We start from the raw sequence: 27,477 nt of genomic DNA, 5'->3' as shown, positions 1-27,477 counted from the left end.
CCGACCATGTTTGCCACTGCCTTCAACGATCACATTTCTGGAAACGCAGAATCGCAGGTTAATTATGCAACGGGCAGACCCAGCTTTTGCCTCCCCATTGTTTGCAATCCTGTCCCTGGCTTTAGTTATCATGATCTTCGGGAAAGCAATCTCAGCCAGACCTGCAGCTGTGCCCACACAGTGAAGGGCGCTTGGGGAATACTGCCGGCTTGCCGTGCATATAAAAGAGGTGAGCTTACCCTTCCCTGCATATGTTCCTCATTCTCCCATGCATTTGGGGCTGGCAGCATGTCCAGTTACAGTGGCCACGACACGAACAACCAAGATTACAGATCGGTGGCAAACAACAGCCCCACCATACTGGGGGTACTGATAGGTCTCCCGTGTAAGGCACGCTCTTGCCAACAAACCAGCTTTCACCCTCATTCAGAATACGGATTGAGCTAGGATGCACTAAGGGACTGTTAAAATCACAGTGTAATTGTCTCGTCTTTCAGAAAAAAGTACCCCGTATTTCAGACACAGGGCCTAGAGGAACACACAAAGAGGTATGCATAGATTCAACCACAAGCAGCAGTGGTAACACAGCTTAAAACAGCAAAAGCTGGAACCACTCAGGGCTCCTAACAGGAGACTGCAAAATAAATTATGGTATAGCCAACAGCAGAACTCCATGAGGCCCTCAAAAAGAATGAGTTATATACACAGGCAGGAGATTTTTAAATGTCCTCGGTTTTGTATTAGGAGGAAAAAAGCAGGTTCCAAAACAATATGAACAAAAAGATCCTATTGTCCTTGACACCTAGTGATGTATGTATCTAAAGCATATGGGTGTGTACGATATTTTATTTACATATACACTATTCTGGAAGCCCCTGCACCAAACTAGTCATTGTGATGATCTTTCACTGGGGAGACAGGAAAGAATGAAAGTATGAATGAGAGAGAAAAGGTTCAGTTTAAACTTAGTTAATTTAAATGTATAGTTCTGCAAATATGCACCACAATGACAGCCAGTGAAATGAATAAAAACATTTTCATTTTTTAAAGAAATGACACAGGGCCTCACATGAACAAGAATGGCAGAATTCCCTTATGACAAACCACCTGAGTTCTCTGACATTAATTACATAATCAGATCACCTCACCCCCAGCCTAATGACTTGCCCATGGCTTCCCACTGCTCATATAATCCAAAGCCCTCCCGAGGGTCCCCAAGCCCTGGCCCCTCACTAACTGGGTCCAGCCACAGGAACCTATTTTTTCAACCCCCAAACACACCAAGCTGGTTCTCACCTTCGGGCCTTTGTTTATACCAACCCCTCCGTCCAGGGATGCCTTTCCTCCAGGCTCCTTCCTGCCATCTGCAGTATCAGTTCAAGGACCTTCCCTGACACCCAGCCCCAGAGGACCCCTCCCCACACTCTCGGTCCCGTTGGCCTGGAAGATCTTCATAGCTCTCTCTTCCCTATGCATTGACATTACGGGCCATCTTCTCCTTTTGGGCCCATGAGAGCAGAAGCTGGTCTCAAGAAGAAGTACTTGGCACACTGTGGGCTCTCAGTAAACTCACTGTCCAACCATGAGTACACATCACAGCTGGGTGTTAGAAAACGCATCTCCTGACAGGAATCTGAGGAGCAAAACTGGACTCGCTCAAAATACATCTTGCCTTCTCACATAGGAAACAAAATGCACACCACCAGGACACCTCTCTGACCACAAACCAGATCCCTAGATCATCATTCCCCAGCCAGAAATGCAGACTACCTGAAGAATTCAAAATGAGGACAAGGTTTAGATATGGTGCGATTTCATGGAGGCCCGTCAAGAATGATTTATCCGTGAATCCTCACCATGCTTGGTCAAGGCAGGAAAGGAAGTTTTTCCATGACCACCTTTCCTGAGCCGTCCATCCCAACAGTCAAACGAGCCCTGAGGAAGAGCAGGCACTTAGCCAGGTTGGTCTTAACCAGAGCCAGCAATATAGCTTGCTCAAAAGAGCAGTAAAGGAGGGTATGAGACACAGGGGCCTAAATAGGTCATTTTTCAAACTTCTGTCTGTTCTCTCAGACAGGACTTGTCAGCTGACTCTTTTCTTTGTACCGCTGCTATTGTTTCAAGAGACTCAATTTCAGACTCCAACACATGCCTTCATATTCTGGAAGAATTGCACCTCTGATAGTCTGGTTTTCCCAGGACTTCAGCCTCAGTCGCCTTGGGAGAGAGGGAGAATCTGAAATTTAAAAGCAGGTAAGGTCAGCGTACGGTGTATTTTCAGGGTACTTCCATGCCACTGACCTAGCTGTTATTTAGGTTTTCTGATTGAAAACACACACACAGAAAAAGGAAAAGATTTCTTGGCTGAAAATGCCAAGGAACAAATTCTGGTGGGTGCCGACACCCACACTAAACAATCCCTTTGCGGCAACAAACACAAGAGCAAATAGAGAAACGGGGCCATTCCACCTGTCCTCACAGTCGCCCTAGGAAAGCTCCAGAGAGCAAGGGTTTAACCCTTCCATTTAAAGTTTGGAGCAACGTTCCGGCCCAATACTCAAGCCCTCTCGGGGAATTTCCCCTCTGCTGGCCTGTAGTTAAGAATTTAAGTTAATGGAAGGGGATGAATGGGGAGCTGCTATATCAGTGGGCATTAATTTTCCATCACGCAAGATGAACAAGTTCGAGAGATCCGCTGTACCACACTGTGGTCATAGTAACACTGTTGTATTGTACACTTAAACAGTTGCTAGGGTGGCTCTGACATCATGTGTTTTTACTATGATAAAATCAAAAATTTTTAAAGAATTTAACTTAATTGGTTTTAGGAATATATATTACTTTTATATGTATAGTTTTATATTTACTTATTATATACCATGTATATATGTGCGTACACACACACGCGCATGCGCGCGCGCGCGCACACACACACACACACACACACACACACACACACTTTTCAACTCTTCAAAACATGTTCTCTTTTGATTCTTTTCCTGATACCCCCAAGGCAGGTAAGACAGCAATTTTAATCTTACCCTACCAGATGAGGAAATGAAAGCAAAGGATAGTTACACTAGGTGCAGCAGAAACAGACCTAAAATGTGGATTTTTTGCCTCTTAAGTTGGGGCTAAAGTGTGGGGCTGTTCACAGCTGTTCTCTCCTGAGTCTTCTTACTTCTGAGCCCACCATCACACCTGACATCAGCATACAATGAATCCATGGAGCTTCTCACCTGGGCAGGACCAACACACTACAGCCCTGAAATGAAGGCAACCCCAGGCTTTGGAGTCCAGCGGGGCTTGGTGCAAATCACCAGCATGAATCCCAGGTCTACAACTCTGGGCAAGTCACTGTACCTCTCTGGTATCCATGTCCTCATCTATAAAATTGAGGTAGTGACATGTGTATCTCATTGGATTGTTCTGAGGATTAAATGAGAGGAATCAGAGAAAGTACTGAGCACAGTCCCGAAAGCATGGTAAGTAAATCAGTAGTTAAGAATGGCCTAAAAGTTTAACTTTTAGATCAAAACCCATCAGATCAGAACAGGAATTCTACAAAAACCCCTCGGCTCCGTACCAGACCATAAAATCCACAGCTCCATGTCTAGGGCCTACAGGTAGTCCAAAAATATGCAATGAAAAAAAGAAAAGGAAGCCTCCCTTGCTAGCAGATGCTGATAGTGTTTCTCCCCACAGGCAGAAAAATTAAGAAAACCATTTGGATCCCCAGACAATGTTCTTCTGATGGCCATACTATGCATCCACTAATCAACTGGCATCTGGTTTTTACAGGTCAGTTCTATGAGCTTGATTAATCTTAGTCCCCAGTCTTTGTGCCATTAAAACTAAAATTCAGTCTGTAAGGCCCTAAGCCAGACTCTGCAGAGCCATCAGGAGCCAGAAGGACATCGTCAGTGGGGTAAAGGGCCTCTGGAGGGAAGCTTCCTCCAGACACCAGCTACTTCACTAGCAGGGGTAATGTAACTTCTGAAGAGTCTATGGGAATCGAGACAAAGAAACAAACCAGGGAAAAGACTGGCGACTTTTCAAAAGCATAAGAACCCTCAAGTATAAATCAAAACCACAAGGAGATAACACTCATACCCACTAGGATGGCTAGAATCAAAAAGGCAGGTAACACCAGGTGCTGATGAGGATGTGGAGAAATTGGAACCCTCATACACTGCTGGTAGCAATATAAAATGGTGCGGCTACTTTGGAAAACAGTTTGACAAATCTTCAAATGTTAGCTATATAGTTACCATCTAACTCAGCAATTTCACTCCTAGGTATGAAGCCGAAAGAAATCAGAACCTATTTCCATCAAACACTTGTGCACGAATGTTTACAGCAGCATTATTCCTAATAGCCCCAAATGAAACCACCCAATGTCCATCAACTAATGAATGGATTGACCAAATGTGGGACATGCAGACAATGGAATATCATCCAGCAGTAAAAAGACAGGAAATACTGATCCACGTTACAGTGTGCAGAAAGGCAGGAAACATTATGCTAACTCAAAGACTAAGCGAAGGAAGAAACTTTGTGTCTGCGGAGCCACAGACAAGGAGCACACGGTATACGGTATACGAATCCACTTATATGAAAGGTCCAGAGTAGGCTCAACTACACAGACCGACAGATGAGGGATTGCCTAGGACCAGAAGGGGGGAAAGGCAAGTTAGAAGGAGTTGGAGTGGTGGAAGCTCAAAGGAGTGGGGCCTCTCTTCATGGTGATAAAAATGTTCTCATGAAACTGATTGTGGTAATACATGCACAATGCTATGAATACCTTAAAAGCCATTGACTTGTACACTTTAAATGCATGAACTGCAGGCTATGTGAATTATATTTTAATAAAGTCATTTTTTAAGACATACTTTTTTTTTTTTTTGCCTGGAAAGCCTACTTTTAAAAATAACCCCCATGGGGCGCCTAAGTGGCTCAGTCGTTAAGCGTCTGCCTTCAGCTCAGGTCGAGGTCCCAGAGTCCTGGGATCGAGCCCCACATCGGGCTCCCTGCTCAGTGGGGAGCCTGCTTCTCCCTCTCCCACTCCCCCTGCTTGTGTTCCCTCTCTCGCTGTGTCTCTCTCTGTCAGAGAAATAAATTTTTTAAAAATCTTAAAAAAAAAAAAAAAATAACCCCCATTAGGGGCGCCTAGGTGGCTCAGTCGGTTGAGCATCTGACTCTTGATTTCAGTTCAGGTCTTGATCTCAGGGTTGTGAGTTCCAGTCCCACGCTGGGCTCTGCGCTGGGCATGGAGCCTACTTAAAAAAAATAAATAATAATCCCCATTTATGGGATACCTACTATTCGTCAAACACTATGCCAGGCAACTTACCTATGTCATTTGTTTCTCATAACAATTTTTGAGGTAGGTAGAAGCTACTCCAAAAACAAACAACTCAAATATTCCTCCGGATGCCTTCTATTTAGTGATATGAGTAACCCAAATCATGATGTGGAAAGATGCTGGTAAAGCCCATGCATGAACAAATACAAACTCAAAGGTTCCAACTGTTTAGAGAAAGACAGGAGATGGGGAGGGAAAAAAATCACCAGCTTCCATTTGGTGGAATTCCATAGACTTCCCTGCCCAGGGAAGGCTGCATGCACTGTGGCAGGTCCCTTCAGAAGAGAAGTAATCATATGTAAAAGCACCCGGTGGTGCTGACGCTGAGTATAACAGCGCCCAGTAGGATGATCACAGGAAGGCAGTATAAACATAGAGGAGATGAGAGCTTTATTCCTTGTTCCCAGACCGGCTGGCTTTTTATATTCTCCCAGAGGGAACAAGTATGCTTGGCAGGGTTACAAAAATAACATATGCACCTTGTAAAATATTTTTCTGAAAATGCAAGAAGTATAAAGAAGAAAGTAGTCATCAGTCATAACCAGCATTGACAGTTGGTGTTGATCACTCGTCAATGGCAAGTACTAAGCAAAATTAAACTGAGTTTGAATTATCCAACAGCTAACGTACAGGACAAGCTCTGGCGACCGAAAGGAGAAGAAATGTGCCATGAAAACTCTGACCCTAGAACTTCAAATACAACAGGAGAAACCGAGCCCATGGAGTCATCCTCTGAAAACAGGCCCACTCAGAGAAGGCAAAAAGGCTGCCAAAATCCCACCACCAGAGGCGGTCACAAAAAGAGAAGCACCCTCTTCTTAGCCGTCCATCGTAAACCTCGCCACTTCAAGGAGGGCTCCTGAGCTAAGTCTGTTCACCACAAAGCACAAGCAGCAGCATGGAAGGGGGAGGAATGACAAATATGGGGACTTCTCAGGCTCAGGTTTCCAAAGGGTGACCACACTCAAGGTGAAGGGGCCCCATTCACAGTTTTGGGTCCTGGTGTTGTTAGGGACAGAACCCTCTCCACTCATCACATGCCTTGTTCTGGCAGCAGGTGCTAAAGGAGAGGCCACAGACCTGGACAAAGATGTGCTCCTAGTCCTTCATAGCAAACCCACAGAGCCCTCAGCCCAGGATCCAGCAGGCCCTATGCAGCTACCAGCTTGGCCTGAAAACAAGAACCAAAGTTTCAGGGAGCATGGAGGAAGTCCAGGCTGCAGCCAAGACAAATGATCTCCATTTGCAAGGCCTTTGAGACACAGGAGAGCTGCAGAACTTGTCATGGCAGCCCTTCGCCAAGGGACCAAGACATGAACAACTGCTCCTGGGAATGCCACCCCACAGGCAACCCTAGCAGTTATCTGTGTCCCACCAACAGCCAACCATTTCCCCACCTTCCAGGGTCAGAACCAAAACTCAGGACCACATTTTCAGTCGTATCTTTTTATAGTAAGATTTTATACATTTTTCTGGATCCATACCACTTTCCTTCTCCCTCCAATTAAATCAGGGTTGCAGCAAATTGCTAAGAAAGGGCATTTCCAGGAGGAGGGGGTGGGGGTGGGGGAGGCTGGAATGAAAAACCAGTAAAACAAAGACACACAAATGATCACTTAAAGAGGCAACGTTGCATAAAGGTTACGAGCAAATTTCAGAGCAAGATGTAGGTTCAAACTCCAACTGAATCCATTACTAGCCCTGAGCCTTCAGAAATACTGTTTACCTTCCCTACCAGCTGTCGAATAATACCTCTACCTAATGCAGAGTCCAGCATGATACCTGGCACAAAGCAGGTGCTCAGTAAATACTTATTATCACCTTAACAGAAGCTACCAAATCTTCACATAAGATGAAGGGCTTCTGCAATTCAATCTTTCCTTCTGCAACTCTTTAAATGAGCACTCTAGTAATTGCCAGACACTTAGGGAATCCCCTTTCCCTTGTGAGCTTAAAGTCCTCCGAGGGCAACAGACGGTCAACAAATGTGCCAATACAGAAATTAAGGTAGGTATTTAGATCTACGAAGGAAAAAAACCATGGCACTGCAAGAAAGAATATGACAGGGGAGGGTGGGGATGGGGTGGGGGTGGGGAGCAAAGCAGGGAGGATCTGGTCAGCTATTAAGTTGTACTTTCTTTGTCACCTAAGTTCTATAGCCAGAGTCTGGGAAATGTTTCAAAAAGGAAACAAGAGGCTCCTCATTCCCGTCTGAAATTCTGGCAACCCAGTTCCCAAAAGAATTACAAACACCAAATAGGCATCTGAGAGTATGCTCAGACTGATAACTAAACAAATGCATGTTAACGTGGAGAATTCAATTTTCCACCTGGACAAATAGCTAAGATCAGAAAGAATTTTAACACTTAGTACCGGCCACGGTAAGTCAACAGACATCCTCACCTCTACCAAGGGGGATGGAAATTAGTAGGACCTTGTTGGAGCACAGTTTGACCCTGGGCATCGAAATTATAGGTTAGCATATTCTTTGACCCAGACTTCTAGTAATTTATCCAGAAGAAATAAGAAGATAAGCATTACAAGCATTAAAATACGAACGTGTAAGGACAGTTATTTCAGGACATTTCTAGCCCCAAGACACTGGAAACAATCTACATCTTCATTGGAAAATTACTTCACAAAATATGCTACATCCACACACACAATACTGCCTAGCTATCAAAAAATAACATACCTCTATCCAAAGATGGGAAAATGTTCAATATGTAAGTAGAGAAAAACCGGTTTGCAGAAGGGTATATATAGATGATCTCTATTTATGTAGGAAAAAATTGTATACGTAACCATGCATATGCATGCACACGAACACAGTACACATCAAAACGTTAACTCCGGTTCTCCCTGGAAGGCCCTCTAGCAACTGCTATATTCTTTGTTGTTGTTGGTTGTTTTTTGGGGTTTTTGTTGTTATTGTTGTTGTTTTTTGAGAGCGGGCGCGTGCATGGACGGGGTGGGTAGGGGGCAGAAAGAAAGAGAGGGAGAGAGAATCTTAAGAGAATCTTAATCTTAAGCCCCAAGGCAGGGCTCAATCTCACGACACTGAGATCATGACCTAAACCGAAATCCAGAGTCAGACGCCTAACTGACTGAGCCACCCAGGCGCTCCTTGCTATATTCTTTGTACCTCTATGAATTACCTTAGCTGTTTACAATAATCATATATTACTTTGTCTTGCCCCACACAAATGAGATTTCTTTTAGGGGTGGGTAAGGAAACGATATCAGAAAATCAAGCAAAAATCTTTTATCACCTCACTACACTATCACCCCATGTCCCTAGGTCAAAAGCAAGTTTTTCAATATGCCAGAGCATGTGCTTGGGTTTTAAAATTTTTTCCTTGCAAATTCTTTTATTCTACACTGTTCCAAAGCAATTAAATAATAGAGTAATTTCAAACTATCCTAGTATGACTAGTGAAAAAACATTTTCAAAACTCCAGGGATGGAAAATAAATGATCTAACTTTTTTTAAAACAAAAATTTTATTTATCTTAGAGAGAGAAGGAGCAGGCAAAGAAAAGAGGGAGAGGGACAAGCAGACCCAGTGCTGAGCATGGAGCCTGAAGCAGGGCTTGATCTCATGACCCTGAGATCATGACCTGAGCCGAAACCAAGAGTTGGACGCTTAACCAACTGAGCCACCCACGTACCCCATGATCTAACCTTTTTTGAGCATATACTGATGTCGCATTCAATGTCACGTTTAATCTTCACAACAACACCATTCGGTAGCTATCAGGGCCCACCCCCTTTCCCAGATGAGAAAACTGAGGCTTTGAAAAATTCATTCATCACTCAAGGTCACCGAGCAGATGAGTGCAAGTCTGATGGAAGACTCTTCTCAGGGACAGCAGCAGTTTTCCTGCGGCTGCTACAACTGAGCACCACAACCTGAGGGTCTTAAATAACAGAAATGTATTCTCTCACAGTTCTGGAAGTTAGAAGTTCAAAATCAAGGTGTGGGCAGGCCCAGGCTCCCTCGGAAACCTGTAGGGCAGAATCCCTCCCTGCCTCTTCGAGCTGCTGGTGTTTGCCAACAATCCTCGGAGTTCCTCGGCTTGTAGATACATGCCTCTGAACCCTGCCCCTGCTGTCAGGTGGCCATTGTCTCTTCTGTCTCCTCCTACACGGACTCCAGTCATATGGGAGTTAGAGCTGAGAAGACCCTTTTTCCCAGTCAGGTCACATTGTGTAGTAGTCAGGGTTAGGATTTCAATATATGTTGGAGGAACACACTGCTACCCGTAACATGGACCAAAGACACTCCTTCCTCTCTACACTCCAGGACACATCCTGCCCACAGCAGCACGGCCCGTTGATGTCATGCCTCTGTCATGGAAGGTTTTATATGAACTTTCCGTGACTGTGGAAGGCAAGTCTCCTCTGCCTTCAGGCAAAACTATTCAAGGCACATGAGCTCAGGTCCCGCTATCAGGGCTCTCTGCCTTTTCTGCACACTGGCTCTCAGCAGTTACTGGGGGACTCTCTGAAATTATGTATTCGTCCAGGTCAGGTTCTGCTCTTGAGTTAAAATACACTCAAGAGCTTTGTAAGGTTAAGATCAGCAGAAAGATGCGGAGGAAATATGGTTCACTTTCCCAGAGTCCCCGATTTAGGGTCCAATCGAATGCCCGTGAGAAGAAGGGGAGACATGGTACTAGTTCACTACGTTCCTAGTATAACTCATTGCCTTTGCGATCCGCTTAGATCAGACACCAAAAGCAAATTACCAATATGCCATTTCTTGACTGAATCAATTACTTCTCTTTTTCTTTTTCAATTTCTGGAGCTGTTACAAGAATGTTGCTGAAACCAATAATCAAAAGCCATCCTGTCGACCGATAGTTTTCAGACCAAGGCAGCATTTGGCTCGGCAAACAGGGGGGTGGGGGGGTGGGGGGGAGGAATAAAAACCAGAGCAATGACCCTGCATGGGTGAGAACCAGTGTGCCCCATTTATTTCGCATGAGGAGATACACAAGGATTTATGCATGCCTCTCTAAGAATATCTACTCCAGAGCTCTCAAATTTGCTTTCCAATATGCTGCTGAGCATCATACCATTTGGAGGTACATTTGGAACAAGTGAACAACCTCCCAGGCTGTGTTTCTGCCTCAGTGTTGCAGAATTTCAAGCCTATAAAGGTGAGCAGCCTCCCATCTGCCTCCACCTCTCCATCTCTGCGAGCTGACGGATGGCCCAAGGAGACAGCTGGGACTGGGGAGCATTCACAGGCCTCCCACCTGTGCTGCAATCATGCAAAATGTCAGAGGCCCCCAGTGAGTGTCAAGCTGTACCTTCCCATGGCAAGCAGCCCGATGGCCCTCCACAGCTGATGGCAGTGGGAAGCTCTGCTTCCCGGGGCACAAGCGTGAGATGCCCTGTGTCATCTGGCCTTGCCAAGTTCCTCCTATACTCATTTCTCCCACGCCTGCCACCTCCGGCACCTCCTTCCTTCCCTCAGTATCTTGCTCTCATTTCCAAGTCCCGTGGACTTTGAGTAACAACATTGTTTTTAAAAAAAATGGATTAAAAATGATCAAAGTACCTAAAGAGTCACTGTCCAATACGGGAGCCACGAGCCACATGTGACGATTTACAGTTCAATTCACTTTAAATCAAGCTAGAAACCGAGCCACAGAGTCAATGTTCCATGGCCCCACGTGGGGAAGGGTCTGAGGACACCAGACGGGGCAACTACAGAACGCGTCCACGGCTGCAGAGAGTCCTACAGGATAGGAAGAGCAGACCTCCTCCCTTTCTTCTGTCCCCCGTCCCCCCTTCCTGAGGCGAGCCTGCTGTCCAGTCTGCTCTGTATCCTTGCGAGAGTTTTTATATGCCTAAGCAGTGTGCGTGGATGCAAACCTGTATTGTTAAAACCAATGAGAAAAGACCCTAACACTATTTTGCTGCACGCTTTCTTCACCTAAGGACGCTTGGTGATCACAGTGTAAGTGTACAAATAGTGCTTCATTCTTGCGGTGGCCTCAGGGCAATCTGCGGTCACCAGGACAACTGTCACCACCCCACCCTTCTAGCCAGGCTCCGGGTTGTCTCCTTGCTCCCTTCCCTCCCCAGAACACTTCCGTCCTATGGCAGTGACCATACCCTCGGGCTCTTTTCTGACTCTTGCCCTCACCTTTGGCCTAATAGAAACCTGGCTGCTCCCCGGGAAAGCTGCCTTCCCTACGCGTTCTCTCTCATCCACATTCACAAAGCCTCCCTTCCTCGTGCTGAATTCCAAACCAGTCCTCCAGGTTTTCCCCTCGACACTCACAGGCACCGTCGGAGCGAACCACCCGCTACGACTCCTTGCGTCAGCCCCCACCTCCTGGCGCCTCTCCTTTAGTGACTGAGGACAGCAGCAACTGCTTCACTGCATCCATCTCCTCTTTGAATCCTGCAAGCATTCCTTCCATCCCAAATGGGGCACCCAGCCACTACCTGGCGTGACACACGTCCCTGACCTTTGGTTCGCACCCTACCTCAGCCACCCACTCCCAGCCTACATCCATACCAGTAAGAGAACCACCCATGAAATGCTGGATTTTAGCATCTCACTCTCAGATTAGTGTCCCACACCCATGACCGGCCACCTAAGCAAGCAAGATTTCTCACCCCTGAGGACCGTTTGTTCACCTTACCATGGCCATCATGCTAAGTGAAAGAAGTCAGCCACGGAAGAACAAATACTCTCTGATTCTACTTATTTGAGGTACCCAGAGTAATCAATTCAGAGAAACAAAATAGAACGGTGGTTGCAAAGGGCTGGGGGAGAGGGACAAGGGTAGCTGTTCAGTAAGTATAAAGCTTCAGTTTTGCATGAAGAAGAAGTTCTGGGGACTCTGTTCACAACCATATATGAATAGATTTAATACTTTTGAGCCATACACTTAAAACATTTAAGATGGTAAATTCAATGTTATGTATTTTTTACCACAGCAAAAAAAAAAAAAAAAAAAATGCAAAACCAAACCACTGAGGCTACACTCTGTAGCTGGCTATCTTAACAACTGAGGTGTACAATGCAGTACTCCATGGTGGTGCTAAAAGCATCCTCTCTCCCTCTGGGCATCAAACGCCCTATCCCATGCAGCCAGCACACACAGCATCAGGGCGCAGGGCTGACGAAACTCCCTCTCCGCCTTGTGCTGGCAATTCCGAGCTCAAGATTCCTTCTGAAGCTTAGAGTCGAAGTAGGACAAATTAGAGGAATTAACTAAGGACCAGTTGGGTATTCCCCCATTCATTATTCTCCAGCAACTAACTGAAAGCCAATGGTTTTTCTAGCCATGCCTCTCATAATTCATTCATGCTCATTAATATGCAAACATCAGTTTCTCAGCTGGCAATGATTCCATGAATTTTTAATTTACATGGGATGAGGCAGAGATTAAAACTTTAAACTAAAGCCAACAACACAAAGGACTGTGGAGTGTCGTTTGAATCCCTAAGTTTAGACTCTCCAAATGAATTCATTGGCATCTTCATGTGAACTATCATCTGGGAATTATCAAAGCAACTTCTCTCTGAGTTTTTGTCCTTTGGGTATCAATAGAGATATACATTTTTTTAATGGTACCTGTTTGGGGATCACTAAAAACAGTGAAACCGAAGACATCTGGTTCACACCCTACCTCAGCGACCCATTCCCAGCCTACATCCATACCAATACGAGAACCATCCGTGAAATGCTGGATCATCAATCTTTTGTCATCAATATTTTAATCTTGGAAAAACTCCAGGCCACCTGACAAATGCTCAAAGAGATCCCAACTCTATAGAAAAGCCACAATAATTTGTAGGTTTGTGACTAATATGTAAGAAACTCATTTCAGCATAAAAGAAACCGGATTTTAATAAGCACATTAGAAGAGAGATATTGAGAAACATGGAACTCAATTCCTTCTGGAACTGCAAATCAAATTCTGGATTAGTAATTCAAAAATAAGAAAAGTCAGAGGGAAGGGCTTTGTCTTTTGAGGGCAAGGCCCAAAAGAATTATAATATAAGCCACATGTGTAATTTTAAATATCTAAAAGCCACATTAGAAAAAGGAAACAGAAGTAAAATTAATTACAATAGGTTAACCCAATATATCCAAAATATTTTTTTAAGGTTTTATTTTTAAGTAATCTCTACACCTAACATGGGGCTTGGACTCACGAGACTGAGACAAAGAGTCACATGCTATACTAACTAAGCCGGCCAGGCACCCCATATCCAAAATATTCTTTTGTCAACGTGTAATCAATGTCTTTAAAACTATTAATAAAATGTCTACGGTCTTTTTTTTTTTTTACTAAGTCTATGGAATGTACTATTTTACACTTACAACACCTCTTAGTTCGGACCAGCTACATGTAAGTGCTAAAATAGCCACCAGTGGCTACCGTTCTGGACAGTGCAACTATAGAACCAAAGATTCTATGTTCTCCTGGCAGGAAAAGGACAATCTGTCTCTAGGTTGTTCTCACTGTATTCCTCAAATAATTAGCCAGCAAAAACTCGGGTTTTTGTATTAGCTATTCCCTTGGCTAGACTAGTATTAATTCAATTTTGATCATTATGATACCATCATTTGAAATTTTACAAAATCCACTTACTGTAATTGTTTTCTTAACTTTTTTCAACCATCAATTGACTCACTTTTAAAACAAATTAACCTTATCCTAAACAATATCATCTGTGATATAACAGATTCGACACTTCATATGTGTTAAAAGAGCTAATGCACGTTAAAATAAATACCTAACACTTCAAAGAAGTTTCTGTGCTCTACCTAAAGCCAACAGTGAAATAAAATTTGTTCTCATTCGTGAATCAGTTACAGCATGTTATAAGTTTATATCATATTCAAAACCTTTCCATTTGGCACGTGCAACCCCAGATCTATTACTGAGTCCCCTAGCATCTAACATTTGTATCTCAACACTTATACATTTTAGGTATGACATGGCATTCCCATCCAGACTACCTTCTGTCTGGGCACCACCAGAAACACAGCAGGGGAGCATTTACTCATTTGTATTCAACTGTCCAAAAGCCACAGAGGTGGGATCAAACTCTTCCCTTAATGACCAGCGGCGGCTCAGTCTCAGGGGAACCCCCTTAATAATTCCTTAATAATTAATAATGATGGCAGCTAAGGTTTCCTGAACTACATGCCGAACACTGCTCTAAGTTATATGTGCATATACTGTTCTAATATATATAACATACATACATTACATATTGTGCATATATAATATATATAATAACCCTATGAAGGGGGTGTTGTTTTCCTGCTTTTCCAGATAAGGAAACAGGGCATAGAGCACTGAGCAGCTTCCTATGGCCACAGAGCTAGCAAGTGGTAGAGCTAAGATTCAAAGCCAAGAAATCTGACTCTGGAACCTGTGCTATTATCAGCCTGGAGATTACAAATGGAATAGAGAAGACGGAAGGTGGGAAAGCCATGTTTTATGGTCACAAACTCAAATTCCTCAAAGACAAGATCATCACCTACAGGATGCAGAGACTGGGACAAGCCGCGTCCTCTAATAGAGAGAGGAATGGAAGACAAGCAGTGTAACTTAGAATACCCTCAAGATGTCTTCCAGAAGTTACAGTGGAAAACTCATCCTAAAGCATGAGAACCCAAGAGAACAAAGATTCCACGAACACAAAAAGAATGAGGGTGGAAGGACGGATGAATTGAAACGTGGACAGATCAATGGACGGAGGGACAGAAGGAGAGCCAGACAAATGAACACACAGACATTCCCTCCCGACTCGAGCAGAGAACAGGGCGAATTATAAAAGGGCACCCCATCTCTCTGACCATCCCCAAAGGGGCCTGTCATATGGCTGGTATCCCAGCAGGCCCTCTCGAAGGTGATGTGGGTCCTCATTCTCATCCCTGGGACCAAAGCTGCAAGGAGAGCTACGCTGACAGCCTAATGATGTGGCCTTCCTTTGCAAGGGTTCTGCAGCCTGGAGGAAGAGAAAAATCCACTTACATGTACTCCCTGTGGGCAGAGTGTACGGCGGCAGCATTGCTGTAACGCCACAGGACAATCGCCGAGGACAGGACGTCGAGGATGGCATCAAACTAGGAGAAGGAGACACGGCGTTAGTGTTTTCCAGCGTTAATAAGGCAAGACTGTGAAGACACAAGACACAGAGGCTTGGAATCTGAGCCAGCGACTTCAGAACAAAGAGGCTTTGCATCTTTACGACAGACGCTCCTGCTCATCCTCACGGTGGGTGCTGGGAATCTGGAGCCGAGGCCACTGGACATGCCAGCCTGGTGGAAGGACCACAGCTCCTCCTCACCTCGCGCTGCTCCTCAGGCTGCTCCCACAGCCTGAGAAAGCACACTCTGTGGTGCAGTGGGCTCTGCTCCCTGGGCCCTGGCTCCTAGCATTCTGGAGATAATGGGGGGACTTAACACTGTTCTCACACCTATCTCCCAGCAGGCAAAATCACTGCAGCATTTCCCCCTACATCCCAGGTAAAAGATTCAGGATAAGGATTCTGTGTGTCTGCCTCCCAGTGGGATGGTTCTACTTGAGGTTCAGGGGTGAGAGTGGGGCCACCCAAGGGTTCTGGGAACTCTGCCAACACTTAAAAATTGTACACAAAACTCAATGCTCTTGTTTGAATGAATGAGCGAATGTGTGAGGGACACAGACAGAAGGGGAGAAAAGAAAGGTGTGTGGGGGTGGGGGTGGGTGGGGGTGCGTGCACATGCGCACGCACCCATTTTTCTGGAGAGACTGTCCATACCTTACAATCTACAACCTGGAAAACATTAAGTTCTCACAGCAAAGGGAAGAAGTAGGTTTGGGAACAGGAACACATGCCCTCGGGTATAGGAAACCCTGAAGCTACAGAGGAGGATGCTGGACCTCTCCAGATGAGTCACTGCACCACAATGCACTTTTGATCTGGAAAACTACAACCACTAGCACTCTCTTAAAGGAATGTGGGGAGATTTCACCCAAGCTTTCAACATGCCTAGGCTGAGACCCGTTTTCTCTGACCCATTTTCTGAGACCCCTTTTCTCTGACCATTTCCCATCAGGAAGCAGGTCTGGGAGTCAGGTTACCCCTAATGGGACCGGAGACTGACTTCTCTAGTGCCGGCAGCCCCATTCCTAACCCCCAACACCTCTGCCTGCACCAGCAAATGTGTCTTCACTCCAGCGTGTGCCCACTTTCACATCTACAACCTTGAGAGGGAAAACCAGGCTGAAACCCCTCAAATATCTTCTAAACCAGGGGTGGAAAATGAGGTCCCCCTAATGTGTTCCGGAGACCTATAGAGCATCATCGTTCTCAAGTAAATCGCTGTTTACTTCCATGAAACTGTAATTTTGTTATGCAAGCTATTGCCATAAAAGGTTTGTTTGTCATGCTAAGCTCTTGTCTGCTAACCACCCTCTGAACAGCGGGCCCAGGGAGAGATTCATGGGCTCAGGAAAAACGTGCAAAACTTCATAAAAGTACATTTCAGGTTACTTACTGCAAACCCAAAAGCAGAGGCGCTGTACCTCATAACGGAGACAGCTAAAAAGAAAGAAAATATTATTCAGAATATTTTAAGACCTCATGGATATTTTCTCTCATTTCTGAGTATATTAGTATAATTGATAGGGCCTTTTAAACATCCCTGGAAAAGTTCCCAGAGAATTAAGTTAAAAATTAACTGTACTTGTAACACGTATGAACCAAAACAGGTAAAGAGTGAAGTGAAAAGGTTGCAGACTCCACCGGCAACAGCATCCCTCCCCACCACATCCTCAAGCACCACAGGGCCGGCTTCAGAATGAAAATGCCCAAGCACTTGTCAATCACATGGCTGCTAAGACTTTAAGAATTCAGCAACAGGGAACAGAGAGCTGGGAATCACATGAAACTATCAGAGCAAAAGTGTGACCATCCACACTGTTCTCATAAGGTAATTAGTGGTGGTATCTACACGCACACGCCACTGCTAACACGGTTGAGAGAAATCTCTTGCCCATCAGAGCTAAAAATCCAGTGTAGGCCTCAAGGAAACTCTTTAGAAAAAACAACAGCAAACGATCTTAACCAAGAGATGTCTACAAATATAGATTGAACAGTTATAATTAAAACGTTTCTCCAGGGCGCCTGGGTGGCTCAGTCAGTTAGGCGACTGCCTTCGGCTCAGGTCATGATCCTGGAGTCCTGGGATCGAGTCCCGCGTCGGGCTCCCTGCTCAGCAGGGAGTCTGCTTCTCCCTCTGACCCTCCCCCGTCTCATGCTGTCTCTCTCTATCTCATTCTCTCTGTCAAATAAATAAATAAAATATTTTAAAAAAAAATAATAAAACGTTTCTCCATATTCAAAAATCTATCTACCTTTTGTGGGGGGAGTTAACTGAGCAGCGCATATGCCTAATTCTGTGATCTGTTCTGTGCCAAAGCAATGTCCAGTTTCAAAGACTGTTCTCAGCTTGACTTAATAAAGGCAGATCTCCAAACAAAAGCCATATCATCAAGCATATGTCCACCCTCCAACGAAGAATGAAACCCTACCCAATGGGTCAGCAAAGCTTTGAAGCGGATTGTCCCAGGCACAGGTATGACCAGCAGCTGACTCGTGAAGTAAGTGAGGTATGGGTGTGGGGCACAGAGGGCAATATCCATTTGGACCCCCCACTCAGCTCACCCCATGTCCCTTCTCTGGAACCCAGTCTCTGTCCTATCCATTAACGTCCACAAATGGGTCCTGGACAGCCGTGTTGTGCTTTGTACCCCCGCCCCCAGCCATAACAGGGTCATGTGACTCAATGTGAACAAAGCATATTTCATTTTCTGTGAATAAGGAATTGAGACCAAGAGTCTAGTTGGTCAATTAAAGTTGTTAGAAGTGAAACCTGTGAACACGGAAGTGGAACTGGCCATCGCCTGCTATACACACTGAGGAGCAGAGACAAGCATGGGGTAAACACAACTCTCGGGCAAGGGAGCCACTAGCTTCTTAACGTTTCTAAGCCCTTCCTGGGAGCCAGCCACATTCCAGTCCTCAGGCTGTGTAAGGCAAATGCAACTCATTAAATTCCTGACCATCTCTGGTTCTTACAAAAAGCTGTCCCAGTTAATCCCTGCTGTTGCTCTTATGGGCAGGGGGAGGGAGATGGGCAGAGCCAGCTGTATGCGGTGACGGGCTGTAGCTTTCATGGGCACCACGGCCGTGGTGGCGCAAAGGGACCCTGGATCCTCCCAAAGAACTCAACTCACAGGCCATGCAGACATGGGCAAAAAAGGCAGGAGGTCCTCCAAGGGGCTGCCCTGAGCACCAAGATAAACTAGAGGATGCTGGGCCTGACTTTGCACTCAGGACTCAGTAACTCATTATGTAAGCTTCATAAAATTTTACAGAAACAAATGTTGGATTTGTTTTGTTTTGTATTTACATTACAGCCTGTTTTTACAGTATCTTAGTTGTGTGCCTTTTGCGGGTTCCTTCTTTATCAGCAGTGGAAACTTTTTAACTCCTACTAACATCCTGCACAGATCCTCACTATATACAGCAGATAACGAAGAGCAGCCCGTGCCAGAGCTCTGGCACTGTCTCTCCCCACCCCGTCCGGCCTGGGCACCATGGAAGGGAGAGCACAACGGAGCAAGCGCTCCACCCGCCAACCCAGAAGGCCACCTGCTTTCCAAGAGGTAAACCGTTTCTTTAAAAAGCTTTAATCAAAAAATCAAAAAATAAAATAAAATAGCTTGACTCAGTTATTTGGTAATACCAGACAGTTGCGCAGTGGGACTAGAGATCTCAGAGAGGTGTACACCCAGTTGATTATATGGAGAAACACAAGGAACTTTATCTTAGAGACTCTGGAATCCAACAAAGGAGATGGCCATTGGTAGTAGATTTCCCTGACTCAAATGGAGTCAGTGTCCATGATTTCAAACCCTCTCAGAATTATACAGAAAGTTCTGCTTGTGTGAGTGATTCCAGCCTGCCCAGTGGATCAATAGCTTAGAGTACAAGTGGAATATTAGTATTGTTCTATCCCCTCCCCCCAAGCACCAAGGAAAATGTGAGCAAGAGGGCTCCAGGTTAACCCAGAGTCCTTCACAGAAGGGAAGGACTAACATGTATCATTTACTTATAAATTGTCTCTATCCAATCTCCTTGATAAGATGGGGAAGGAAGAAAATGCCAAAAATTGCATGGGGAATCCAGGGTACGCCGAAGGGCCCTTGACGAGGCCTTGGCTCAGACAGCTTCTCATTGCGAGCAGTTTCCACATGGAGAACACAGGCCTGGGCCAGGATGACCCACCAAGGGAGGGATTACAAGGCAGGTACTCCTGGAGCCACAGACGTACTTGGCTGAGGGTAGCTGAAAGCCACCAGAGATCCAACAAAAGTCTAGCAGTGCCTTTAAGGCAGGTGCACATCCCACAGTAGATGACAGATAAGGACCCTTTCGACATCAGAATCATGCTGCCAGCCAGCAAGGTGCACGGAGACCGGCAGGGGGGCAGCTGCGAAGCCGAGCTCTCTTGCCAAGACTGCTCTGGGTCAAGGCCGGGGCCACAGAGCTGCAGGAAATGAAGCCACTGCGACTGTCAGCTGGCGGTGCGGGGCCTGTACGACAAACGCCACCGCTCCTCTGGAATGGAGTGCCCGACTGTCAGAAGCCTCCAAATTCATCCGGAGAGCACAGCTAGGGAAATTTTCAAGAACTCTCCAGCTCCTCCCATTTAGAACCTGTCTCTACCACTCGTATTTTAAACACGTACTCTGGCAGCCAGTGGCCACCAAGAGCCCAGGAGGCATGCAATTACAAGCCATCAGAGCCTCATTCCCCAGGGAGCTGAGGCCAGGGGTTTCCCCTCCTCACGGCTCTCTCCCTTTCCACAGTGAGAGTGGCAGCAGACTGCCACCTGATGAGGCTGGCCTCACACATCCAAAAATGCATGCTTCGGCTATGGGACTGGGCGCCTTCATTTTCTGTGCTTTTTTCCTTCCCTGCTAGGGCACAGAGTCCCTAAAATGTTCCTAAGTAAAATGAAGATCCGCAGTTTGGGGGCCTTCCCGGCATCCATCCCCCATTTAGACAAGAGTACCCTGAGTCTCCTCTGGAGAGAGCTACCTCCCCTGCCCTCAGAGGTTGTGGTTTGGGTGGGATGACATCATCACCCCCACTCTCCTATATACTTGTCCTACAGCCAGAGTTAAAGATTCAAGGGTGCCACAATTCAACGTGAGCCAGCGACAACCTGTCCTGAGTTTTTGCTAAAAATACTGGGAAGGGGATGTCTTTCTAAGACGGGACTGTACAGTTGGTACCATGAAAACAGGAGCTACAAAACGCAATTTTGCCTTAAATGGGGAGAAGCTGCCTCCCATGAAGCCAACACAGAGGAAAGCATGGATGAAGGATAAGAGACACAAATCAGACCCCTGATAACATGGACTGAACCTCTGGAATCAGCCCTACCTGCAGTCTACCCCTGTAGTTTTCAAATACATCAGCCAAGAATTTCCTTTAATTTGCTCAAGCCAGTTTGAGTTCATATCACTTGCAGCCATGAGTCTTAATACAATTTACCTTATCCAGTAACCCCATGTCCCAAAAATCTTCTTTCAGTGCTTAAGAAATGGAAAAACACTTTATACACAAAAGGTTCACCATAGGTTTATGTAATTTAAAATAGCAAAACACTGGGTTCCATTTCCATGTCCAGCAGTAGGGCAATGATTAAAGTCCAGTCTATTAAAAAAATAAGCTATGTGTAAGGTATTTCAAAGTGTTGACCAAAAGTACACTTAGTCAGTGCTTATGTGAGCTCCTGAGTTAGAATAATGATAGTGATAATAAACACACAGGGGGTATGATTAGCGCCATCAGCACTGGGTGCCATGGAAAAGGACGGGACTAGGTCAGGAGGCATTCTGGCTAGCACAGGTGCAAACTTAATGGGGAGGTCAGTGGAGGTTTCACTGAGTAGGTGACATGTGAGCAAAGGCCCGGAGGAGGTGAGGGAGTGAGCCATGCAGTCACCTGGAGGAAGAACCTTCCAGATCATGGGAATGGTCAGTGCAAAGGCCCTGAGGTGGAACTTCTGGTATGTGTGAAACCATTTTGCCTGAAGCAAAAAGGAGCAAGAGGAAAGTTATGTGACATAATAGATTTCCTTGCTGCTTGAGCAAAAAAAATGAAGTAGAAAAGGGCAAGATCCAAGATAAAACGTGATATAACTAGCTTTACAGTACAACCATGTTTTTAAAATGCATTGTAAACAACTAGAAGAAAAAAAAAGCAACTCAAATGGTAATAATAGTCAATCTGTGGTGGGTAGGGATATTTGAGTGGATTTCTTTCCTTTCTAGTTTGTTTTCTTTTCTTTTCTTTTTTTTTTTTTTTTTTTGTATTTTCCACATTTTCTACAACCACCATACATGATCATTCAAACCAGAATAAAGAAATCCATTTTATTTGGGGGAAAAAAGAATTAGCCAACTCCTAACAACATAGCCAAAGATCTCAAACAGAAGAGCAGAAAGCAGATTTATGCCTCACATCGGGGAGTAGGCTGCAATGTTTCTGGCTAACAGGAGCACATACTATCATCCACATCTTTATTATGGCTCAGTTTCTGAAATCCATGTCTCTGAGCGAGATCACCTACACAAGCAGGTCGCTAATGCCACGGAAGCGCAGGGGAGGGCCAGGCAAGCCAGGGTGTGGCACATAAGCAAAATGTCCCTCTCTGCGTAAGGGACCTCCCGCCTCCCAGGTTTTTGCTTGTCCTACACTCTACTTTCATTTATGTGTCAAGGGAGTAATAACAGCTACACTCCCAGAAGCACACACACAACACAAGTCTTAAATAAATATTTATACGGGTCCAGTTTAAGACCAGACCTTCTTTTACTAAGTCACACTCAGGCCAGAAAGCCCATCAGCTGGAAACTCAAATTCAAACAGAAAGACAGCTGGAAGATGGAGTGGACCCAGGCAACCCATTGTCAGGACAAAGCCGAATGCAAATCACGCAGCTGAATAAGCAGCAAGCTTTGAGGGAGGGTTGGGGAGGTTCGAAGGGCCTTGGAAAACGCAGAGAGGGAGAGGGCCAGCAAGGCGACCGAGCGAGCACCCTCAACAACGTTAAACAAAGAATGCCATTTCAATTGCAGGAGAGATTTACAGCAACAATGAGGTCCCATCTGTCATTCTCTCCTAAGTAAAGCAATAATTATCTTGAGCTTTAGCACTCTTTAGCAATACCCCAGGCCCCGTAACACCTCCGAGTTGCTAAATTATGTGGCCAGTAAAGCTCCGTTAATAAATCAATCCCACTTTAATTAGACCACCTCTGTCAGTCAGGCGCCTGGCAACCGCCTCGCCCACAGCCGGGTAACTAACCTAACTTGAGAGGCCTTTCCATCACCACCTTCATCACGTTTACGGCAGCCTAGACAGAAGAGGTGGAGCTAAGAGGGGTCAAAATTAATTGGTTTATGTTCAACTCACTTCCACAGAACATCTGGTAACTTCCAGACTCTCCCCAACTCAAACAAATTATACTTCAATAACCTGTGATAGGATGCTGAATTCAGTCACCACTGCAGGAAAAGAGGGAGAAGCAGTTTGAAAAACAAATCGAAATGGCTTCACCCATTCATTAGACTCCTCATCCTCCGCTACAGCCTAGTGACTTGACTTTGCATTTTATTGGTCTAGACCAGAATTTGCAAAATGATAAAATTTCAAAGTTTTTGTTTGACCTACACAGTACTATTCTAATATCAGAATTGGCTACCACTATTTTTAAATCACGAAGACTTCACAAATTAAAACAAGGAAGTACACCCGGCTGTTTGATGTCTCTGGAAAACCCGAGACTTGCTGGCATGGAGCTGTTCCTTTCTCCAGCAGTGCCAGTGCTGCATCTGGTTGGGGCATGCACCATTGGCCACCTGTCTCCCCTGCCGCATCAGGCCCAGCTGGCCTCCCTCACCTGCTGGCCACCTCTGGTCTCTAGCTGGCCCAGTAAGCTTCAGTTTGGGACTTTAGATGCAGCCCATGAGCAGCGTAAGGGAAAGGACAATAGCTTCATCTCCGTATCTGCAGTTCTCAGCAAAATGCCTGCCCAACAGTCACTGTGCTGCGTGGACGGTAGCCTCCAATGTTTCCTACTCTAAGGTCTGGCTCTCGGTAAATTACAATTAGCTGTACCACGGGCCAGGTTCTCAAAGCCTGTATCATTCTTGGAGAGTTTCTGCAGAGCCAAGAACCATTATTTAGTCCCAGGGAGGCTATAGACATTGCCCACCCACCCTCCAGGGCTCTGCCAGCCTACAGGGAAGCAAACCCTTGCCAAGACCCCAGCCCTGGCTACCCAAATTTTATGAATGTTTATGGACTATCTTCAGTCAAGTAAACGATTTCCCCTCACTCATTGGTCCATTGACTCTAAAGAGTCTCACTGGCCAGAATTAATAGTAGGAGCATGGTTCTTTACATATTTTCCATCACATGAAATTTTACTCCTCCCCGTGCTATATGGTTCCCTGTGATGCCAGCACAGCACTCAGGAAAGTAGTCTATTGCCTGTGGGCAACAGGTGTGGCTGGGCATCCTCAGACTACAGTCCACTCCTGTCCTACAACCCACCCTGTCCAGACCAACATGAGCAGCCTGAGCTCACCAATCATTCTTTCACTCAACAAATGTTTATTGGGCATCTACTACCTGCCACATACAATTGTGTTGAGCTGGGGATACCATGGTTACTTGCTCAACGATTTGATGAAATATGCCTCTGAAAGCCCTAACTATCCCTTAATCACAGAACACTATTTCTGTCTAGTAAATAAAGCATTCATTTAATAGAAAACAGAGATGGGGCAAATTTTTATAACACAGAACCCTCACAGTTTGTCTTCTCTAGCCTTCTGTTCTGAGAGTGATTGCTGGGAATTATAAGCCTGAATGCTCACTCTCAGCTCATTCTTTCTAACTTGGCTCAGCACCTCTCCTCTGCCACCCCAAAACCCCATCCCTACTGCCCTCACCTTGTACCACCCAGAAATGATCCTTGTCTTCCCCAACCAGCTTATAAAAACCTTAAGTCAGGGGTTACATTGTATTCAACTCTCTAACCCCAGGGCCTGTGAAAGCACCAGCACATAGTCGGTGCTCAATAATTTCTTATTGAGCAATAAATGCTTGAGCAATCTCTAAACCTAATAGTAGTATCTGGTTTTTATTTAACATGTAATGAATAATTCATGCCAGAATCAAAAGCTAATGCTCTGGGTAATGAGAGCTGGCAATGGTGTGAATGTTGCCACCTAAGGTCGTCCTTTGTCAGGTCACTAAGACAGCCCTTCATCTGACACCGCTGACACCATACCACACAATGGACCTCTTTGGCTTAAAGAGTTGCTAAAGGAACTTTTTAAAAAGCAGAACACATCAAGAAGAAAAGGAATACAATGACTAAGACTTCAAAGACTTGGCTTAAAGAAATGGTGCTGGATAAATATTTACTCAGTGGAGCTGAATCAAAGTCATTAGAAGACCATCAGCATTATTACTTGGAGAATAAAAGCCAAACATGGAGGAATAAAGACCTTTTCTTCCCCCCCTTCCTACGGCTCTCCTCAATAAAATCCACCAAAGCAATGAGAAGCATGGGCCACTAGTGAAAGAATATAATGCTCAAAGAAACCAGCAAATAGTCAACCTCAAACCCCCAATTAAAGAAAATTTACAAATACATTAAAATTTATCTTACACTGAGGAAGATGTTGAGAGCTGATAACATACCTGCATCAAATCTTAAGCAGAGCTCAGAGTGCTCCACAATTTGATGCTACTATCATCAAGAGCCCAAACAATTACCCTTATAGGCATAACAAGTTTGGGAGTAGCAGCAACCGCTCCTGAACCCTTTCCTCAGAATCCATACACCAGAGAGCAAGGAAGGTGAAACCAAAGAAGTGCTCAGACAGCCACAGGTGTAAGAATCAGGCGGCTGGAAAACCAATGGCATTTTCAACAAGAAGAGCAGAGGTTGCCCAATCAACCATGCAGTCTTCTCTCACTCACAAGGAAGTGAGATGATCGCTGAGGTAGGCTATCAAGATCAGAGGTGAAGCACCCTGAGGAAATATACTCAAATCAAAGCCGCATGCTGCTCCTTTCTGGCCCGCATGCTGCTCCTTTCTGGCCCCCAGGTCTCCATAAAGCCCTGATTTTTGAATAGTGAGGTACTGGCAAACTGGCAGACAGAACCAGGGAACCAAAGAGAATTAAGATGTGCATTCAGCAAACGTAAGGCTACCAGGCACTAAGTCATTACCCAAGTACCAGTTATTTCCAGAGTAGCCACCAACAGTGAGAAAATGCAATTTTAACAAGATACCATTTTGAACAGAAAAGATCAAATACCTAGAAATAAACAAATGAAAAATGTGTAAGACCTTTACCTAGAAAAATAATAAAATGGTATTGAGAGAAATTAAAGAAGACTAAACATATGGAGGGATATACAATGTTCATGGGTGACAAGACTTGATATTAGCAACCAAAATTCTAGCAGGTTTTTTGTGAAAGATTAAGATTATTCTCGAGTTTAAGTGGAATGTGAAGAGTCAAGAGTAGCTAAGATAATACTAAACAACAACCAAAAAACCCTGGAAGACAGTTACCACCAGATACCAAGATTTATTTCAAAGTTTCAGTAACTGAGACAGAATAGTACTGGCCTCAGGATGAACAAAAAGACCACACAACAAAATCAAATCCACACATAGATGGTCACTTGATTTATAACAAAGGCACTCCTGAAGAACACTGGGGAAAAGAAAGGTCTTTCAATAAATGGTACTGGGACACTGACTCTACCTCACACCATACATACACACACACACACACACACACACACACACACACACAAACAGCTGGGGATGAGCTGTAGGCATATATGATAAGTACAAAATAACCCAGTAGATATCTGAAATATAATATGGGAGAATATCTTCATAATCTTGGGGAAAGAAAAAGATTTCTTAAATAGGACATAAAAGCATAAATCATAAAGGGAAAGATCAGTAAATTAAACTACATTAAAAGACCCCACTGAAAGAGCAAAACAGCAAGCCAGGGAGAGGAAGAAGTTATTTACAATACTAATAACTACCAGTGGACTGTATCCAGAATATATAAAGTCTTCCAAATCAATAAGAGGAAAACACCCAAAAGGAATATGGGCAAAGAGTTAACAAGCTTCTTCTTGTGAAAAATGATACACAAATGACCAAGAAACATATGAAAATATGCTCAACTTCATTAACAACCAGAGAAAATAAAATTAAAATCACAAAGAGATACCACCATACAAGAAAAAAGGCTGACCATTTCAAATGTTAGCACAGATGTATTCCAACTGGAACTCTTAAAAACTGCTAGTGGAAGTGTAAATTGGTAGGAACGCTTTAGAAAACTGGTTGCCAATATCTGTAAAAGAATATCATACTCTCTATACCCCAGCCATTCCACCCCTAGATATATACCCCAAAGAAATGCATACATAAGGATATGAGAAGACGCTTATAAAACCATCCAGAGCAGCATAATTCAGACATGTTTCATAACTGTCACAACTGGAAACAATCAAAATGTTCAACAGTTGCATGGGTAAATTGGTGGTATCTTCATCCAATGGAATTCCATACAACAGTGACAATAAATAAGTTATAGCTACTTGTAATTACATGTATGAATTCCAACAAATAATGATAAAGGGAAAGGAAGGAAAACAAAGCATTCACTGAACAGATGATCTGTTTATGATTCTGTCTGTATAACATTTGAAAACAGACCAAGCAATGCAGGGTGGTAGAATTCAGGATATGCTTACCTCTGGAGAAGGGAGGAGTGACTGGGAGCGGACAGGAGAAGGGCTTCTCAAGTGAAAAGGTGAGTGAGTATGAGTGGTGGTTACATATGTATGCTCATTTTGTGAAAATTCATCAAACTAAAATTTTGATCTGTGCATTCTTCTGGATGTCTATTATACTTTAGATTTTTTAAAAAAGAATACTTACAAA

General features: G+C 44.6%; 1 protein-coding gene across 2 annotated transcripts in view; it reads right to left on the bottom strand.

Moving 5' to 3' along the window:
• The window catches only part of TMEM163 (transmembrane protein 163), a 215,342-nt gene that overhangs the window by 64,752 nt on the left and 123,113 nt on the right, over nt 1-27,477 (bottom strand). For both annotated transcript variants that reach the window (XM_073884724.1, XM_025857036.2), the window contains 2 exons: nt 16,896-16,939; nt 15,388-15,479 (listed from right to left, as the gene is read on the bottom strand). In XM_073884724.1, coding sequence (XP_073740825.1) covers nt 15,388-15,479; nt 16,896-16,939 — 136 coding nt within the window. The remainder of the gene's footprint in view (nt 1-15,387; nt 15,480-16,895; nt 16,940-27,477) is intronic.

The sequence above is a fragment of the Callorhinus ursinus genome, unplaced genomic scaffold, assembly GCF_003265705.2.
Source record: "Callorhinus ursinus isolate GAN/ISIS: 27379988/994484 unplaced genomic scaffold, GSC_fseal_2.0 scaffold2, whole genome shotgun sequence".
Classification (NCBI taxonomy): Eukaryota; Metazoa; Chordata; class Mammalia; order Carnivora; family Otariidae; genus Callorhinus; species Callorhinus ursinus.
This window is presented reverse-complemented; position numbering and strand designations above follow the sequence as displayed.